At 39.5% G+C, this 19,931-nt stretch overlaps 2 protein-coding genes across 2 annotated transcripts in view; one reads left to right on the top strand and one right to left on the bottom strand.

Moving 5' to 3' along the window:
• Window positions 1–2,910: 2,910 nt before the first annotated feature.
• On the bottom strand, window positions 2,911–5,223 carry CLDN25 (claudin 25). Its single transcript, XM_054592614.1, is given in 4 exon segments — window positions 2,911–2,988; window positions 2,990–3,569; window positions 4,721–4,839; window positions 5,206–5,223. Coding segments are annotated over 4 exon segments (795 nt in total).
• A 2,735-nt stretch (window positions 5,224–7,958) lies between these two features.
• Window positions 7,959–19,931, top strand: part of ZW10 (zw10 kinetochore protein) — a 32,520-nt gene continuing 20,547 nt past the window's right edge. The window contains exons 1-7 of the mRNA XM_054592261.1: window positions 7,959–8,146; window positions 9,917–10,051; window positions 15,236–15,337; window positions 15,523–15,600; window positions 15,750–15,909; window positions 17,208–17,360; window positions 17,950–18,141. Of these exons, the coding sequence (XP_054448236.1) occupies window positions 8,042–8,146; window positions 9,917–10,051; window positions 15,236–15,337; window positions 15,523–15,600; window positions 15,750–15,909; window positions 17,208–17,360; window positions 17,950–18,141 (925 nt within the window). The 5' untranslated portion in view covers window positions 7,959–8,041. The remainder of the gene's footprint in view (window positions 8,147–9,916; window positions 10,052–15,235; window positions 15,338–15,522; window positions 15,601–15,749; window positions 15,910–17,207; window positions 17,361–17,949; window positions 18,142–19,931) is intronic.

Raw genomic sequence — 19,931 nt, 5'->3', positions numbered from 1 at the left:
CACCCCTATTTTTTAAAAAATGCCTTTGTCTCTTTTATAAGGAGAGTTAGGCAGACAGACTATTTTCTTAAATCTTAAGTTTGTGGGTTTTTTCCCCAGGGGAAGGCATAATCACATGCTGATGAAAAATATCAGCACTTGCAAATATGGGATTAGGGTGAGGGCTGCAAGCCACCAGCAGGCCCAGGTGAACCACCTAGCAACAAAGACCCTGTTTAAACCTCGACAAAGGCACAAAGGACAGCATTTTTCTTTGTAGATCTTTGGTTTTTCTTTCTGCTTTTCTTTCTGCTTGGTGCTAGTTTTTCCCATGGTTTAGTGGATTGTCTTGACGATGCTTCATCCCCATGAAGCAACAGGATGGGGTGACGAGAGACTGCCATGGCCTCAAAACATGGGGTTCAAGGTTATACCGGCTAATTACCTGCCACAGGCATGTTGCCTAAATTCTTTGAATATCATTTTTCTTGTTAGAAGAAAAATCTGTTCTCCCAACCTCAAAAAACAAATAAACCTCAAGATGTGTTAAATAAATCTATGTGAATAAAAATATGTAAAAGTTCTTTGCAAACTATTAAACCCTACCCACATGTGTGACAGGGAAACTGCACAAGGACAAGGTGTTAGTGAAGGGGAGCGGGTTACTGCTGCTGTCAGCTAGGAGCTGAGCTCCTACTACCTGGCCACATGCTTGGCTTCCTGTGGTTCTGACAATAGAAACCACCTCTTCAATCTGACCTACAGGCCCTGCAACATCTGGGTCCTTCCTAGCTCAGCAGCTTGGTCTTATACATTTTTTTCTATCTAAAATTGTTATCCATCCCTTATATTTTAGCCAATTATCACCTCCTTAGGGTACCCATTCATGACTCCTTGACAAGGTTAAAATTTTCCTATTGTATGATTTTATAGAACCATGTACCTTTCCAAATTTGTAACATGTGTCACGGTTACAATTTCCATTTATTTAAGTGATTTCGCATCACTATTGGTCTCCTCTATTTGCCTATCTGAGGGGCAGGAATAAATTTTGTCTCACTGTCTATTCCTCGTTTCTAGCATAATGCCTGGCATGTTAGGTGCTAAAAAAATTTTGCTAAATGTGTGAATAAATGATCAGATGGATGAATGATGAACTTGGTCCTTCTTGGATCCAAGGATAACTTGGGTATATGAACCTTACCCCAGATTCAGACTTGGCCCAAAGAGCTTTGAAACTTTATTGAGTAGAGGTAGATGATAAAATAAGCATTGGAAACAGAGAAGGCCAGAATACAACTTTGATGCTAACTGCCCTTTATACTCAGAAATTTATTTACCTAAAAGTCATGTGGATTTGTGTATGGCAAGTGGACATACACAAAAGGTCATACTTAAAAGGGAAAGGAGCTCTCTGGAAAAACCGTGACTCCTACTCTGGGCAAAAAGGTAAAAGTTGCTGAAGATGGAGTTGCATCTCGCAAACTTGTTTTCTCAGAGCAAGTAGAAAGGTTAATTTTTTAAGGAGGACTTGGCCTGGACTATGCTGGCAAAAGTGTTTATTCTTGTGTTGGGGGGAGGGGGTGTGTGTGTGTGTATGTGTGTGTGTGTGTGTTTGCTTCAGCAGCGGCCATCTTGCCAGGGCTATGTCAGAGCTGTTTTATAGAGAAGCTGGACATGTCTGAGCACAGGCAGTGGGGGATTCCGAGCTGAACTGGCAAGGGGCAGCATCCAGGGAGGGAGGGAGGAGTCTCAGTTTTGCAAGCAATCCAGCAGGCATCCAAACTGGGAAAAGTCACCTATTCGGGGACATTGGGAGTCATCACCCTTAGTTTTCCTCCCCTATTAGTTGTGGGATTGCCGACAGGGTCGATGGTGACTCTTTTTCATCCAGTTAGTGGAGTCAGAGGAGCAGTGGGGATGGCACAGGGTGTTCTCTGCTGACAGACGGGTTTGTGCACAAGCATGACGCTTCTCCTTGAGGAAAACCTGTGGGGGAAGTCAGGGCACAGGGCCGGACTGTGCAGGTGGCACAAGCAAAGAACTCTGGTCATTGCTGTGAGAGGAACTTAATTTATAGCCACAGCCTGGTTAGGCCTGCTAACATTTATTTAGGTTGAAAGTTAAGGATTTATAACATGATTTTATTTATGGTAAAACATATTTCTGAAGGCAGTTTTTGGGCATAGCCACTGTGGGGTAACCAGCTGGTCTTGGTTTACCTGGGACTTTCCCAGTTTTCCCACTAAAAGAGCCCTGTTCTGGGCAAACCAGGATGGCCGGTCACCCTACCACACTCACACACTCTTTTTCTTACCTGCATGCTGGAAAGGCAGAGAAGACCGCTCATGGTCTCATAACAAAGCAGAAATAAGAGTATGTCTTTGGGATAATAAGTATCTACAAAACACCAAATATATATTGTGAAACTCCCCATTAAATTGTTCTCCTAATGCTGAAAATAGACACAAGGAGGCTTCCTAGCCTAATGTACTATGTTAGGTCAATAGTTCATTTTCATTTGCCAAGGCATATTCTTCAGCTTTTCTAGCTATATATACTCTGACTATTCACACTTGATTTTTCTATGAGGGGTACAATTTTATCATGTGTTTTTCTTAGTAACAAAGAATCAAGTATATCATTAATGTTATGAGTTTAAAAGCATTTTATATAAATAAGGTCTAAATCAGAGAAACGTGTTTGTTAGAAACTGTGACTTGATTTTTCATTCTGAAATTAGGAACATTGTATCACAAAGATAGTCAAACTGTTGACAAACAAGGCAGTTACCACCACCCCCAAAATGAGGCATGCAAATCCAGAGTGAGGAAGGGTAAGGAAGGGAAAGGATTCTACTGACATTCTTTTATTCGAGATTCCTTGGCAGACAGTACTAGTCCTACATGAACAGGTTCCTAGATCTTGGTATTAGATGGAAGGACCCATCAGACTCCTCAATTGGAGCACAGTGTGGTGCGCTGTAGGACCAGCCACCTGGGGAAAAGGGCACTTCTTTTCCCCTGCAGGTCAAGCAGATGAGGAGTAACCCAGCAAGAGCCAGGAAAATACCGGTGGCCCAGCCCAAGCAGAGGGCATCTCCAAACTCCCACCGAGGCACAATCTCAGAGATGCTGTCATCCTAGAAGTCTTGAATTGTGGCATAGGCCACCCAGGAGACTGAAAAGAGGGTCTTGGCTGAAGCTGATGCCTCCAAAGTTCCTCCGAGGATGCAAAGCTGCCTCTTAAATTCCCATTTGATCCTGTGAAACTGGTAGCATTCGGATCCAAAGCCCGAGAGCAGAAGCCCCAATAATCCCAGCCCATGGGAGACCACCATGAGGATGCGGGATGCCTGGAGCTCCTGCGGCAGAGATAAGAAGGACTCAAAAGCCTGGCACACAGTGGCAACTTCCTCCTGATTCATGCAGACCTCCCAAAGGCCCATGATCCAGGTCTCAGTTTCATTCAGATCCAGGCTGAGAGTCTTCCGCTGAGGCAGAGTGGTGGTGACACAGGAGTAGATCCAGCTGAGGAGAGAGAGGAGCCGTCCCCCGGGCTGGGCTTTCCCACAGACAGCACAGGCGTGGCTGCTCCCACCACGGAGGCAGAAAGAAAAAGAGGTGTCTCAGTGACTGGTTAGTGGGGAGGACTTTTGGGAGGCCTGAGCAGAAGGTCTTTCACATTTGGAGAGGGTTTTTGTTTCAGTTCCTTAGGCAGCAGCTGAAGCAGGTGCCAGGAGCTCTGCAATGTTTGAATTTAGGGGCAGTGCTCAAGATTAGATGTGGGTGTGGATTCTGGGGGAGGGTCCCATGAGAGGCAAAAGCCAGACAATGAGACATCGATAAATATTTAACGAGAAAATTCATAAATCTCAGGTTTTAAGATGACAAGTATGAAGTTCTGGGACTATCCATTAATGTACTCACTTTGGAGAGTAACTTCATGGTTCATACTCTCAAATACGTGCATACTTTGACCCAGTATGCTACCTCCAGGAACTTACCCTAATGTACTGTGAAAATATACAAATATTTATGAAAATGTCCACTGAAATATTGTTAATAAATGTACATTTTGTTTAATTCTAGGCAGCAATTTTAACGTGATATAAGAAAGTTTAATGACATGAAGAATATTTTTAATATGTTGTTAATGGAGAATAGCAGGTGACCAAACAGTATATAGAATACAATTTCACTTTCGTAAGTAGTGCATATATATGCATATTTACATGGATATCTATATTTCTATATATAATATACCACACATGTGAATATCTGTATTTATATCTCTCTATATCACATATTACAAAATGTTAACCATGCTTATTTTAGTGAAAGAATTATATGTAGTTTTTATTTCCTTATTTGTGCTTGTCTACTTTATAAATTTACCACTTAGTATTTTTATAAGCAGAAAAAATAAAAAAATTCTCCAAGCCAAGACACCCATCCAGACCCAGAATGTACCAGAAGGGAAGTGCTCCCTCCCCAGCCTCCTGTTGCTGCTAGGACAGCACCTGCAAATAGGCAGCAGTCATACCAGCTTCCACCCCTACTTGTTGCTGCTGCCAAGAGGCAGGTTTGACAGGAAAAGAAATAATTTGCATTTACTGAGTGTGGCTAAATCCCAGACTTTGGTTAGATATTTTACCTTTATTTAATTTTCACATCATTACTGAGAGATCCATGTTAGGTAATTTGACAAGGTTCCCCAACAAGTAAGCAACAGACCCAACTCCTGAGCCAGGTGGCTGGGACCGTGACATTTCATGTTGTCCCCAGGCTGCAGCAGTGATTCTTCCTGCACTGCACCTGCAGCATGCTGTGTCACCAGGTGACACCAGGTGAGGTTAATCTTTATGGAAAAACACAGAAGAAAATTGGGATTTATTATATTAAAGACATAAATGTTGACCAATGTATTCCCCTAGTCATATTTAATCTACTGATTACCGCGTGGTACACTAGGAAGTGAAGGCAAAGGGGTGGGACTGTTAGCAAGGAGAAAGCAGCATCCTGATTTATCTGCACGATGCCTCAACACTTAAGCAGTCTGATTAGATTATTAGCGATGGGAAGGTGGAAGGAGGCAAGCAAAATTACCTGGAATGCTCTTTTTTCTTTTATGTTTTATCATAGGAAAATTTCAACATATACAAAAGTAGAACACATGAAGAAATATCATGTCCCATCACCTACTTCAGGAATTATCCACTCATACCAATCTGGCTTCATCCATGCCTGCGCCCACTCCCTGTCCCTCCCTTAATACTCTTTTGAAGCAAATGGGAAACTCTGTCAAACTGTAGGATCCTTCTGCTGCTCTTATAACAATGACAGGTTCTAATCAACACAATGGCAAAATGCACATCCTTGGAAACACTGCCTGCTGGTGCTATATACCCATCCAGGTTTGTGTTTGATACTTTCTCCCTGAAAACAGGCAGGCCTCATGTGTGTGAGCCATGATAAGTCAGGGGAAACCCATTCAGACATTTCTCCTTATTTCCTTGACTTTTCTTCAAGAGCCCTTTCTTGATGATTTGTGAGAATCCATGAGTTGGGAAACATATAAACCATGATAAGTATGAATTATGAAGAAGGTCAGGTTAGTGAGGGAAGACAGAATCTATTCATCTATTAATTTTTAATTTATTCACTTATTCATTCATACTTGCATGTATTGACTGTCTGTGTAGCACTTTCATTCCCTCCCTGATGTCCTTTCTTTTCTTGCCTTAGCCTAACTCTGGCTCTTCCCTATCTTTTTCTGGAACCCTGAGGAATGGCCCTCAGTTTACACAGTGGCCCAGAGAGAGGAGGAGCTTCTGTAGTTGTGTTTGTGGGTACACATGGATGTGTTTCCTAGGGGAAGTTCCCAGAACCTCAACCTCATGGTGACACCTTCTTCCATTCTCAGTTCAGATTCCTTCCTGCTGTGAAACCTCCTTGATTTAATCAGAGACCAGATGCTCCTCCCCTGCTCTTTGTGCCTTTCTCAGAGGTGGATTAAGCCTCAGGGCCTGTTAGTTGCACAGGCCCCTTTCAAGGCCTGCCCCTTATTTTATACAATATTTGTTATTTTATATTCCCTTCCTTAAACAGCCCTCCTCCTTCCAGCAACTTTGTAAGATTTAGATCCCACAAAATATGGATCCATCTCTCATCTACCTCCAAAGTAGTAATGATCATATTTTCCTGAGATTATTTATTCACATATTTGGATTCCCAGCCTAGCACAATGTCTGCCATATAGCAGTTGCTCAATAAATATGTAAGGCAAGTTTTCAGGAACTTTGTCTTCAGGTCCTTCTTTCTCACTGTGAGACAGGAAAGTAAGAAGCTACAAAAGTTCCTGGGCAAGTGGAATGAGGAAACTCAGACAAGAAAATTAAACAAGGCCAAACAGTTTGAGCAATTTATAGCTAGCTGGTGAATTGTAAGACCTTATTTCCCCTAACCAAGGACACTTGAAAGCAAATGGTTCATACTTCTCCCTAACCAGAGTGTACAAAGCTTCAGAAGCCATAAACCACAGGTTCCAGGGAAGAGAGGAATGTTACTGCAAATGGAGAAATAACAGCGCAAAAAAGGGATCCATCTAGCTTGGGAAGAAGCTTCAGAACTCCCCTTCCAGCTCCTCCTACCCTTATTCCCAAGAGTAAGGATATGTCTGAGCTCCCCATAGGAATTTCCCTTTCCAAATTCACACATTTCCCCTACTTAAACTTGCTTCTGAAAGCTCAATGGGAAGGTGGATGTTAGGGTTTTTACCCACCACCTTCTCAGATTGCTGGCCCCTGATATTAATAAAAGTACAATTATAAAGCAATCCCTGTCTCTGTTTTTTTGCTGAGTGGTGACAGGCAGCCTGAGCCCCAGACTCTGTTGCCCTATGGTTTCAACTGGGCATTTATTATTAATAGTATTTGGAATTCAAAGTGAGACTGCCATGTCTACCAAATAGAAGTTGATTTGGTTTTCTATAGAGAGGAGCTTTTTAGAATGTTATGGCTGTTCTTTGTACCTCCCGCCTCAACCTCCACTTCGTTTCCTTTGCTCGTGTCACAGGAAGCTGCCCTTGCCTCACTAGAATAAGCAGATTGTCCCACAGACACTTAAAATTGACAAGGATCTTAGGATCAGCATATACTTGGGGTCAACTATCAAAGACAAATTTTAAAAAATTAAAAATAACATTTTAATTAAAGCAGTACTTTTTTTTGCAGAAAAACAGAAAATTAGAGAGAATAATTTGGTATACATCCTTTACTTCTATATGTGTATTTATATCTATTTTTTAAAAAAGGAATTATACTGTACGTACATTGTGAACATCTTTCGGTATGTAACATTTAAATAATGAAACAATTTTTTAAAAGCTTATTATAAAATTGGTTTGTATTCTGATAAAAATTGCTGAATATCTTGTTCTAGTCCATACAATGCTGTTACTGGTACCTAGGTAATATAAACATGTGGTGTGTTATGTATGTGTAATATGTGTATAGTTATGTGTACAAGGATGTAGTATACATGTATATATGTATATAGATGTAATATAAACTATGCAATATAAAGCAGCAAGTATAGGCAGACTTTTATTTATAAGGAAGTGACGCCACTTCTTTGCACAACTCTAGAGGACATTATTCATTTAGACTCTCATGGTCACTGCGGCCCATGAGAGTGAATATTTAACGAGAAAAGTTCAAGATGGGCTTGTTGGGTCTTCTGGATAGATAAATTTCATAGGTAAGCGTTTTGGAATTGAGAAAAGTTCAGTTAGGACTGGTCGGGAAGAAACATCGTCAACAGCGACTGAAGAAACGCGCTTACCAAGTTTGCCAACTACGAGACGCCGTGGAAATTGCAGGCTAGAAGAGTGGCGGGGCCTGCTGGGAGTTGTAGTGCAGCTGTCCTTAATCCGTGTGGCAGTCGGGATCCCGCGAGACTTCGTTTCCCGGCAGGCTGCGCGCCGAGGCCTCTGGCGGGATTGGAGCGGCCGCGCTGGCTCCGGGAGAGTAAACCTCTGAGCCTTGGTTGCTGTCGTGGCGATGGCTTCATTCGTGACGGAAATTCTGGCACACTCGGGGACCCTGGAGAAGGAGGATCTGGGAACTCGGATTAGCCACCTGACCCGGCGGGTGGAGGAGATCAAGGTGTAGGCGGGGCAGCCCTTGGCTGACTAAAATGGGACCCGGGATCCTTGTGTGACGGGAGGGGGCGGAGAGGACGCTAAGAACCGACCGAGTGGGTCCGAGCAGTCAGGTGTGGTCTGTGTGAGAATAAGGCTTAGGGAGGCTGGAAGTCTGTAGGCTGAGGAGGGAGAGGGAGCTCGGAGGGGAGCCCAGACAAGGTTTGGGGACCTAGAAGGCCTGGGACGGGGGAAAGGAAGAGGTGGTGGCTGGGGGAAGAGGAGAGAGACTGAGGAGACCTGCGGAGCTGGGAGCTGGGGTGGGAAGGTGCCCAGGGAGGGAGGACTTTAGAGGGACTGAAATGAGGACAGGACTCCTCCCCATCCGTGAAGGTTTATTTCCTCCGCCCACTCCTCTTGTACAATTTGTGGATGAGTATAATAGCTTTGAAACCATTCTCCGCGAAACTTCTCTTGTTGAAACCTATCAGTAGATCTGTTGAACTCTTTTCTGTATTCCCTAGGCCCTTGAGGCTGTGCTGAGTGTTGAAAGCATGCAAATGGCACTTCTGTGGACCCTGTTTTGAGATTGATACAGAAACAAAAGTCACATAGCCACACACAGTTCCACTTTGTACTGCTGTTATTACCTTGCCAGTATTTGCCCACTTCTTTGTTGCTTCCATTTACAAAATGGTGTACCGCATACATCTGGATTTAAGAGAGCAAGTTTGACATTGTGTCATAAAGGCACAAAAATGGTTTTATTTTACAAAAATAGTTTCTGAAAGTTTAGGTATTAAAGTCATTGGCATTTTTTCTTTAACATGGCTTTAGAATTTTACATCACTTTTATATGATGGAACGAGGAGTCGATACTAATCTGCTGTAGCGCGGCTCCTTTCTGTGTGTTCGGGACCTGACTTACCCTTTCTCATGGGTTTCTTTTCCCAACTTGAATCTTCAGTCAATTGATAATTACTTTCTGTACTCCAAGCAGGCCCAGTTGTATTTTCCTGGTTCTCAGATTTTGCTTGTGTTGCCATTTCTCCATACTTTACCTGTAGTATTTTTACCTATTTTTCAAGTGTTCCATCTCACATGTTTCCTGAATGAGAAATATCCCCATTTTCCCTCAGGCCGAGGTGATGTCTTTCTCAGTTCTCCTGGAGGACATTAATTCTGTTGTTCTATTACATTTCTGTATTCTGGTTTCTTAAGTGTATACTATCTTCCCTGCATAAAAGGCACTTATTTCTGGGCAAGCATAATTTATTCTTGTATCTTCCAAAGCATCGACTAATTCAGTGAAAAGCATTCAGTAACTTGTTTATTAAATTATTTTAGATTAAAAGAGATGGAGCTCATCAATTTAGGGTTATAAAATTAGGCCTTAAGTTTTATAAGCAAGAAGATAGAAATTCATAAGTTGAGTGAAGCAAATGGATTATAGATTTAATTTACCCACTTGTTTTCAATTAGATACATGCTTTAATTTGGTGGCTATAATCTGAGTTTATAGTAGTTCAACGTGAGAACATCTGGTGCTGCCTTTCTCTTTTTCAGCATTTGTATAACTCTTGGGCACTGTTGGGATTTGTTGATCATTATTTTTTTGTACCCTAATAATGTTATGGGACCTTTAACAGTAGGAGAAATGTGTTTTTCAAAGAAACTCATTGTCTTGGAGGGAAAGTGAATGGGTGTGGTAACTGGCAAGAAGGTTCCAACATAGAAGATGTATATTTTTAACAGAGTTCCCTACTCATCTCTTTGATGTTTTTCTGCCTTACAGGGTGAGGTGTGCAGTATGATCAGCAAGAAGTATAGTGAATTCCTGCCTAGCATGCAAAGTGCACAGGACCTGGTTGCCCAAGTGGATAAGCTGTCTGATGATATTGATCTGCTGAAATCCAGGATAGAGAGTGAGGTAAGAATAGTTTGTTACATTGAGTAGGTTTGTAGGGAAGCAGTTCAGTTCCCTGATTCCTAAGACAATTCATTTCTGTACAACTTTTCAAGGCTTCACTTTTTTTATTGGTAAATGGAAGTTGAATTAGATGATTTTAGGGTGACTTTCAACTTTAAAATAGGAATCTTTTCCAAAAATATAATTTAAAAAATTCTTTTTATGGTAGCATTTTGTTTTTGGCTATAATAATAATGTCTTGCACTTGACTAGGACTTTATAAATTAAAAAAAAAAATCTCAGGATTTTATTGTCTTCATAATAAGATAAAATCAGATGAAGCTTGGAACTGGATCATTTGGCCTCTTGTTGTGTCACTTCTTAGTTTAAATATTTGAATCTCTTAATGGCCAGCAGTCTCTTATCTGCAGCTGGCCTTAACACATTCACACTTTAGTGTAATCTTTGTCTTTTGGCCTTATTCTGGAAAATTGGCTTGATTTGCCAATCACAGACACTTTACTTCCTGTATAAAGCCACTTTCCCTAGACACACAGAGAATTATTGCCTATTTTGTACTGGGTCATTTTGGAACTAGTGCTTGCTAAAAAGGTCTTCTGAAAGTCTGGCAGGTTTTAAGAATGTGTACTGTGTTTGCCAGAGTTCTGTCATCACAATAAGAAGTAAGCCAGTCTGGAAACAAATGTCTGCTTTATAATTTTAACATTTTTCACTACCATTACCTCACCAAGATTTTTCCCTTTCAGTTTCCTTTTAAGAAAAATAGGCAGTTGAAAGAAGTCAAACCAATACTAGAGATTTAAACACAGTCTGATCTTAGGTATCTTCTACATCTATTTCTAAGTTATCACTCGGCCTGTTGACCTCCAAAATTAGGATGTTGAGGTAATCTAAAGGTCCTTAAGAAAAGACACCAACTCTCTTTTCTTTTTGGTAGTTACCAAAGAACGAAAGTGAACAGATGTGTTTGCAAAAGTTCTCTGTGAAACTTGAGTCACGAGTGGGGAAACCACTAGTTTATCTAGAAAAAGACATTTAATAGCCAGTTAACCACTCTTTCTGATTAGAGGTTTTAATAAAAATAAGTCTGTTGCTCTGCAACTTTGGTGCAGTTCAAGTAGTATTTTCAGTCTGTGTTTGATCAACAAATCAATACTGCAGTCTTAAGACTACACATTTAGAAATGAAGTGTCTGCAGCAAGACATTAACGGGCTCTGTATGTTTTGCTGGCCAGATTATAGCTGGTGAAATCTATTCAGTTCTGTTTGTTGTATTTTGAAAGACGGCTCATCTAGATGAGAAGATCTAGGGCTGAACACCATACCATCTGAAGAACAGTGAAAAGAAGCTAAGGGTTAAACACTTAGGGGTTAAAGCCTTAGAAAGAAACACTTTAAAGATTTGAAGCCCTATTGCATGGAAGAGGGATTCAAATTTATGGCTAGAGAAGACGAATTAGATTCAGTAGGTGGATACTGGGGTTTATTCAGACATTTGGTGTATTTATTGAACATCTACAAGGTGCCGGACACTGTGATAGTTGCAGAACTAGAGTTTTTTTATTTTAAGATGTGAACTTACACCTGCTATAGATGAGTAAAACAGTGCGATACATACTAAATAGGAATAATCCAGTTAGAGAGAGATGTAGCTAAGGATGATTTTCTTCAGGAAATTGTGTTCGAACCAAAACCTGAAGTTACAGGTAATTAGGCAAAACAGGACAGAAGAGTGTTTTAGTTAGGCAGAGGGGACAGCATTGCAGAGGCATGGATTTAATGGAGAGCTGTCACTTTTGGAGAGCTGCAAGTATTCTGTCTGACGGAATTTAGAGAGTATGGTGGGAAGGAACATGTGATGAGATTATAAAGATAAACAAGTACCTTGTGTTTCAGTTTAAGTAGTATGGATGTTGTCTTGATGGACTGTGGAAGCAATGGAGGATTTTAAGGAAGGAGTGACATCAGATTTGAATTTTAGGAATCCCATTTTGCTTGCAGTTTGAAGAAAGGGCATGAAGGAAGTGAGAGTGGGAAATGAGAAGACAGTTAAAGTAACCAGGCAGGACTGGATGGTGACCTGCTCTAAAGTCAATGGCAATGGAGATGGAGAAAAGTAGACAAATCCTAGTGACATTTAAGAGATAGAATCTTTGGGATTTGTTGATAATGGGGAGAGAAAGATGGAGAAATCACGAATAAATGGGGAACTTGGTCACTGATGTGCCATTCATTGAAATAGAGAATCTAGAGAAGGAGTAGGTTTTTGTAGGGGAAGTGAGTGTAAGTATGGGTTATCTAAGGAATATGCAAATAAAGCTCACAGTTGGATTGTATTAAGATGAAGAATAGACTTGTAAAGAGAGACAGTGCAGGGGAGATAGAGTGTGTGAGAGAGTGGGAGTAAACAAACTTGAGATGCTATGGCCCAAACAAGAAAAAAAAATTTTTTTTAAGATTTATTTATTTATTTATTTATTTGCCCTGGCTGGTGTGGCTTAGTGGATTGAGTGCCGGCCTGTGAACCAAAGGGTCGCTGGTTTGATTTCCAGTGTAGGGCACATGCCTGGGTTGTGGGTTAGGTCCCTGGTTGGGGGTGTATGAGAGGCAACCACACATTGACGTTACTCTCCCTCTCTTTCTTCCTCCCTTCCCCCTCTCTTAAAATAAATAAATCTTTTTTAAAAAAAGATTTTATTTTTAGAGAGAGAGGAAGGGAGGGGGAAAGAGAGAAACATCCATCTCTTGCATGCCCTCATTGCGGGACCTGGTCCACAACCCAGGCATGTGCCTTGACAGGGAATCAAACTGGTGATTTTGGTTTGTGGTAGGGTGCTCAAACCACTGAGCCACATCAGTGAGGGCAGATAAATTTATTTTAATATTAGTAGTTTAGGTTAGCAGGCTGATTCTGAAACCTAGGACCTCGCTACTCTAGACATCTGTGACAAGAACTGTGAAAGGGATCTGAGGTTTTAACCTATTTGCAAGTGAGCAAGTTACCCTGCCACTGTTTCATGGATACTGTTAGAAGCCATGACACTCCTTGGGTGTCAGGTGAAGGACAGTTTTGTTTTCATAGCAGTAGCCAGAATATGAGCATTTTTGCAGGGTCCTGAGCCCCAGTTCCTAAAGGTCATTGTGCAGTGGATTACACTATAGAAGAGAACTGAGTTTAGGGAACCTAAATCTCCTGTTACGGGTAGTAAGCATGTCTGCTTTTTGCTTTGGAGGGAAACATCATCTCTATTTTCCAAGTTGCTTACTACATAAACATTCTTAAAAGATAGTCTAGAACTAAAGGTAGTTATTGTTTCACTTGCAAGGGTAGTAATGTCAGAGACCCCTACAGAATTGTCTTCAACAGTAGAGCAGCAGAATTGGCAGCTTCTGGCGGGTTGTTCGAAATGGAGGCTCTGAGGCCCATCCCAGATCTACTGAATCAGAATTAATGTTTAATATGATTCACCAAGTGTTATGTATGTACTTTCCAGTTTGAGAAGCACTACTCTAGGATTTTGTTGTTATTTGCATGGTTGAAGTTGGCCTTTTCCCTAGGTGCAGGTTATAACTAGAGATTAAGGGCAAAGAGAATGCACAGAGGAGGCACATCCATTTTCTTAAGATCCAGACTTGGAAATGGTGCACATCACTTCTGCTTATATTCCACTGGTAATCTCTTAGACACATGGTCACAGCTAATTGTGAAGGATGCTGGAACATTTAGTCTAGTTGGGTTGCAATGTGCTGTAACTGTGGAAGAGTGGGAGTGAAACAGCTTGCACATCACCCCATCCATATACATGTGTGGAAGGTAGGAAAATGATGTGGACTTGAGATAGCCTGCCACTGTTTCATGGATGCTGTTTGAAGCCATGAGACTCCTTGGATGTGTGATGAAGGACAATTTATTATTCACAGCAGTAGCTGTGAATAGAAATTGAAGCCATGGGAATGGATGAGGTTGCCCAGAGAGAGTGTATGGAGCATTGTTTCTCAACCTAGGCACTGTTGATACTTGGAGCTGGACAATCTTTGTTGTGGGACCTATCCTGTACATTGTAAGATGTTTAGCAGTATCCCTGATCTCTACTCATTAAATGCCAGAGCTCTTTCAGTTTTGACAAGCCAGAATGTCTCCAGATATTGTCAAATATCCTTGGATGGAGGTAGAGCAAAAAAAAGTTTTATTTTTTGAGAACCACTGGTTCAGAGTAAGAAGGCCAGGGAGAAAGGATTATCAGTAGGTATGAAGTGGCCAGAGGAAAAATGAAGCTCACAAGAGAAAATGAGAAGGAATGGCTAAAGAAAAGGAGGAAAATCAGTAGAGAATGGTGTCATAGAGCTAAGGAAAGGAAAGTAACAGTGTACTGATAAATAGTTAAAATTGATGATACATGTTTTGGATTTAACAACAAGTTGGATCGGCATCAACTGTTTTGAAATAGTTTTGGTGTAAAGGTGGGGATAGAAACCAGATCACTGTGAGTTATAGAGTGAACGAGAGGTTATGAGAAAGTCAAGACAGTGAGTATGGATCAATCTTGCAAGAAACTTGTTTGTGACAAGGAGGAATAAAATAAGGTAGCTACTAAGCAATAGGATGGTTGCTGAGATGGAGGAAATTTTTTCTTAAAGGTGGGGGAAATTTTAACATGCTTAAATCTGATGGGAGGAGCCATGCCTTTGTAGGTATTTAATCAATATATATATATATATATTTCATAAAGGAAGGATGAAATAGGGAAAGGTAAAGATATAGAGAGGAAAGGAAATAATCGATACTGCAAAGTCCCTGAAAAGGTGAGACAGAATGGAAAGTGGATTCTGACTCATGAGAAAGTCTTCCTAATAGAGCTATCCTACTGTAGAATGAATTGGCACTGGGGATACCTGTCTAGTAATCTAGGCAGATGAACTCTCTGATGATAGATAACAATGTAAACTAAGAATACATGGTGACATAAGGATATTACGTTGATGGGGATGGGCATTCCTGCATAGGATAAGGGTTTGGACTAAGTGGACCGCAAGTTTCTTCCTACTACATCCCAGTCTTAACCAGCATTTAAATTTCAACAGAAGTTATATTCATGTAATAAAGCTTATTGATTAGCTATGAATGTTTTATTTCTTAGATATAGTATAGCTTAAAAGTATACTTGTCTTTGATGTGTGAATTAGGTCCGCCGGGATCTTCATGTATCAACTGCTGAATTTACAGACCTGAAGCAACAATTGGAAAGAGACTCAGTAGTCCTAAGTTTGCTTAAACAGCTACAAGAGGTTAGTAACTTCAAATCAAATTCAGTGTTTTCGTGGTGAGAAAGGTTTTGCCCCCTGCATTGGTCTCATTAAATCTGTATCCCCTGACTATGATGGTATTTTTCATAATTTAAAAACAAGCAGACAGACTTGAAATAATAAGATGTATAAAATTAAATACCTAATAACTATATTTATCTGTTCAGTTTTCTACAGCTATTGAAGAATATAATTGTGCATTAGCAGAGAAGAAGTATGTCACTGCTGCTCAGCATATAGAAGAGGTATGAATTGCTTTCTCCAAAGCATGAACAATTAGTACTATTCTTGTTTTTAGTAAATTTTGTGTTCTGTATATTAACAGTATACACTTGTATTCTGATTGTCCTGAGTCAGGATGGAATGTTTAACGATGACTCCATTTCACTACCAGGCACAGAAATGCTTGAAGTTATTAAAAGCCAGAAAATGCTTTGATTTAAAAATCTTGAAATCTCTCAGCATGGAGCTCACGATACAGAAACAGAACATACTTTATCACCTTGGTGAAGAGTGGCAGAAGCTGATTGTATGGAACTTCCCACCATCAAAAGGTGCTGCTGACCTCAGGTGGACTGCTTTGCTTAATCTGCCTGAACTAATTTGGCTTCTGAATATGTTCTAAATATTTTGTATTGAGAAGGTTTCAGTTATTAATCTTGCAAGTTGATATTGAGTTCTCATATTAGGCAAAATGCTTGTTAGAACCAACTCTGGCTATCTAAAGTGTCCTCACTTTACTTCCCTTACATCTCTCCCTCTGTTCCTTTCAGAAGGAAGGAGCAGAGAAGAGGGAAGATTATTGGGTAGGTGGGGATCCATGGAGTGAAGGGTATGATAGAGGAGATGGTAGCGATTTAAGACCATACAAAGTTTCCATTGCATAGTAGGATTATCCCATTCCCAGCAGTCCTAATCCCAACAGTTTGTCTTGGATAGAAATCTTAAATAATCTGTTCAACTATTCTCTCTCTTGCTGAGGAAAGAAGACAGGAGATCATTGAGATGGGTTTGGGTCAATTTTTCTCAGCCCTTGGGGTAAAATGGTGACAGAATCATGAGATGGGGGTGCTTTGCAAGATGAACAAACAGGATAACTCTGGCCTTGGCACTTATTTGTACTACTTAGCTCTCAGTCTGCCTGCCACCTGTGCATGAGCCCTCTTTGATATCTTGTGTATACAAAGTGAAACCCCTGAGAATTTATGTAAAGGACGTGCCATTAAACCTGTTATATATGTTTGCCAACCCTGAATCTTAAAATTTAGTCTTTTTTGGGGGGAACCTCACAGTCTCTCCTTGTTGCCTTTTTAATATCCACTTTGGTCTCCAAATACATTATACATGTATGTGTGTACACACACATAAACACACGTATGTATTTTAGATACTTGAAATAATATGGAAAATTTTAGATTCCACTTCCAAGCTTACTAAAATTACGAGAAGATGGCAGATATATTCTTTGTTATAACACACCCTTCCTGTTAAACTTGTTTGGCAGGCTGTTCTCTTTATAAGAAAGAACAAAAAAGAGGAGGTCTTAAGTGAAACTAGGGTCTTAACTTTGATTTCTTCCCTTCATTCACTGTTTCAAAACATACTAAATAAGCGCTAATTTTAGGCACATCATCTTGCTTTTGCACTTAGTTCGATTATTTGAACATGCTAAAGTAATTGTTTTAAAGTGATGCCAGGGACACTTATGTCATAGTTAATATTTAATTGCATTGGAAGTGTACTGTAATGAAACATATTTAGGACTCTCAGAAGAGAAGGGCTCTGAGGAGTACAAGTGGGAACATCTTACTTTGCTGAGACAGCTTATATAAATATATATATATTTTCATAGATACCAGCAACTTGGAATCTTGCTTGCAAACAGAACTCCATTTATGCACTGGACAATCTCACAATGAAGAGAAGACCTCTGTGCCACAAACCTGCTCTGTTCTCTTGGCATTTTCCATTCTTGGAGAGCTACATACCAGACTTAAATTATTTGGTAAGGCACACTACTTTGTTTCAGTTACATGAAATCTCAGAAGATCCAGTGTTAAAGGAATGACAGTAAAAAATAATATTCTTTGGATAACAGTGATGATGGATCATAGGGTTTGGCCTCATGATTCATCAAATGGAATTGTCATAAATATTAGTCTTTTTATTATGGGCTTAGATATTTTTCTTTTTAAACCAGCTGCTGATGTTTATCTGACTTTTGGAATAATTAAAAAATTTGTAGATAGGAAACTTCAGTGGGAAAACCTGCAGTACATAGTGTGTGGTTTGTAATGTCATTATAATATGTATTTTTAAAATTAATTTTAGAGAAAGAGGAAAGGGGAGAGAAAGAAACATTGATATGTCGTTCCACTTATTTGTGCATTCTTTGGTTGATTCTTGTGTGTGCCTTGACCAGGGATTGAACCCACAAACCTTGGTGTATGAGGATGACACTCCAACCAACTTAGCTACCTGGCTAGGACATGATATATGTATTTTTTGTTGTTAGATTCCATCATCTTTTTTTTATATATGCTTTTATATAAAAGTTCTAGTTATTTTTGATGAGAGTTCATGTAATTTTTCAGGACAGATGTTGCTGAAGTATATCCTTAGGCCTCTGGCATCTTGCCCCTCCCTTTTTGCTGTGGTAGAAAGCCAGCCTAATATCATTATCATTCGTTTTGAATCTATGACGACTGACTTGGAACATCCGTCGCCATCTGAAGTTTTTGCAAAGGTCAGGCTGGTACTGGAAGTGCTCCAGAAGCATCTTCTAGGTATGTATCTCCAAGGTAGTGCTTTTATATTTTGGAAAAGTCATTTGGTTTTTGAAAGTAAATATTATTTCAAAGTAGATAAAAACGCACACAGTCTGAATGTGCAGAGGATCAGAGGTGAGTAGATTATGTCATGGGAACAAAGTAGTTAATTTCTTATTTCTTGCTCTCTTTGGCATTCCTCCTCTGCCCTATCTTGACAAGCAGGGTTATCAGGATACCCCAGCTTCTATATTTATAATGTTGAGTTGAATTCCAGGATTCCTTCTCTCACTTGATTTCTAGTAAACATCACATTTTGGGACTCTTGCTTTTATTATAGGAGAAATTAACTAAGTGCTGTTTTACTATTTCAGTGGGAAAATACCTTAATCTGACATAAATTAGATTTAACATTGGAAATGAATGACATCCAACTTAAACCATTGTTTAGATCTTTATGTATTCACACTTGAAATAGCCAGTTTCTTTGTTGTTTAAATCACTTTTTGGTTGTCATACTATTAAAAGTAAAGTTTATTCTGGTGTTTTATTTCAATACTGTTTTTTGGGGGGGGTTTGTTTTTATAGTTTGTTTGATTTGCTGTCTTTTAGGTTTTCTCAGTTGTATATTTAATAGTCAAATCAAGCATTATTGCTGTGGAGAAAATAAAAAAGAAATTTTGCTATTTTTCATATGCTTTCCTGGCAGTCATGTAGTTTATTTGGGGAATAAATATGCAAGGAATACTTTCTAATTTTGATAGTAGCAGAGAAGAAAAAAGTCTTAAGGCTAGTATAAATTACCAAAATCCAAGGTAGTTTTTTTGTTGCTTCACTTAAGGAGATAATACACTTTTATTTTTATTAGATATAAGCAAAGCTATAAACCAAATATCTAAGGATTAGAAGGAACCAGAGAAGTGATTTAATCCAAATACCTCTATGCTTAAATGTCCTCTGTAACACTCCCCTCAGCTGGCCATATAACCAAGCTGAGCACCTTAGTGAGAGGGTCACTTCCTCTGAAGGCATTTTGTCCTACCTCTGGGCAACTCTGAATGCTGTGAAGTTTTTGTTTGTTTGTTTTTAAATCATGTCTCTGTCTATATTAAATACTATTACCAAAATCCTCATTTTACAAAATTAAATCTTTAGGGTGGTTATTAAAAAATTTTATTGAAATATATTGTCCTGTCATGTGTGCTTTATTGAAGCTATTTCTTCTGTATGAAGCTATATAGAGCAAGTCTAATTCCTATTACACATGATAGACTTGAAAATTCTTTATAGTAGCTGTTATTTCCCCTATATCTTAACAATATAAACATCCTTTTTTTTAATGATAGAGTTTTAAGTTCTTATCTTCATTGATGTTCTCTGAATATATTCCTTTTTTTTTTTTTTTTGTAATCCTACTAAAGTGTAGTGTTCAAAACAGAACAAGCATTCTACATATAGTCTGAGCCAAATCATAATACTGTGGAAGCATTTATACTCTAATTCTTAGTCCCATGGTTCTTGTCACATAGCCAAAGTCTATTACACAGTTAACTCAGTGAGCTTAACATAAATGTAAATCCTATGCCATACACAGTGCAAATTGCTGCTTTTTCATCTAACATTTGTACTTGATGTTTTTGGAATTAACATTAATCTTTGCTAAATTTTACTTCATACAGTTTTTGCAATGTGTTTACTATTCTTTCTCCTTCATTTGAGTGCATAATTGATAACCATGTTTTCTTTTTAAGATTTTACTTATTTTTAGAGAGGTGGAGGGGAGAGAGAGAGAAGCATCAGTGTGAGAG

The sequence above is a fragment of the Pteronotus mesoamericanus genome, unplaced genomic scaffold (assembly GCF_021234165.1).
Source record: "Pteronotus mesoamericanus isolate MK-2021 breed Mesoamerican mustached bat unplaced genomic scaffold, CSHL_Meso_final scaffold_36, whole genome shotgun sequence".
Taxonomy (NCBI): domain Eukaryota; kingdom Metazoa; phylum Chordata; class Mammalia; order Chiroptera; family Mormoopidae; genus Pteronotus; species Pteronotus mesoamericanus.
The sequence above is the reverse complement of the archived record's forward strand: the minus strand, read 5'-3'. Positions and strand labels throughout refer to the sequence as shown.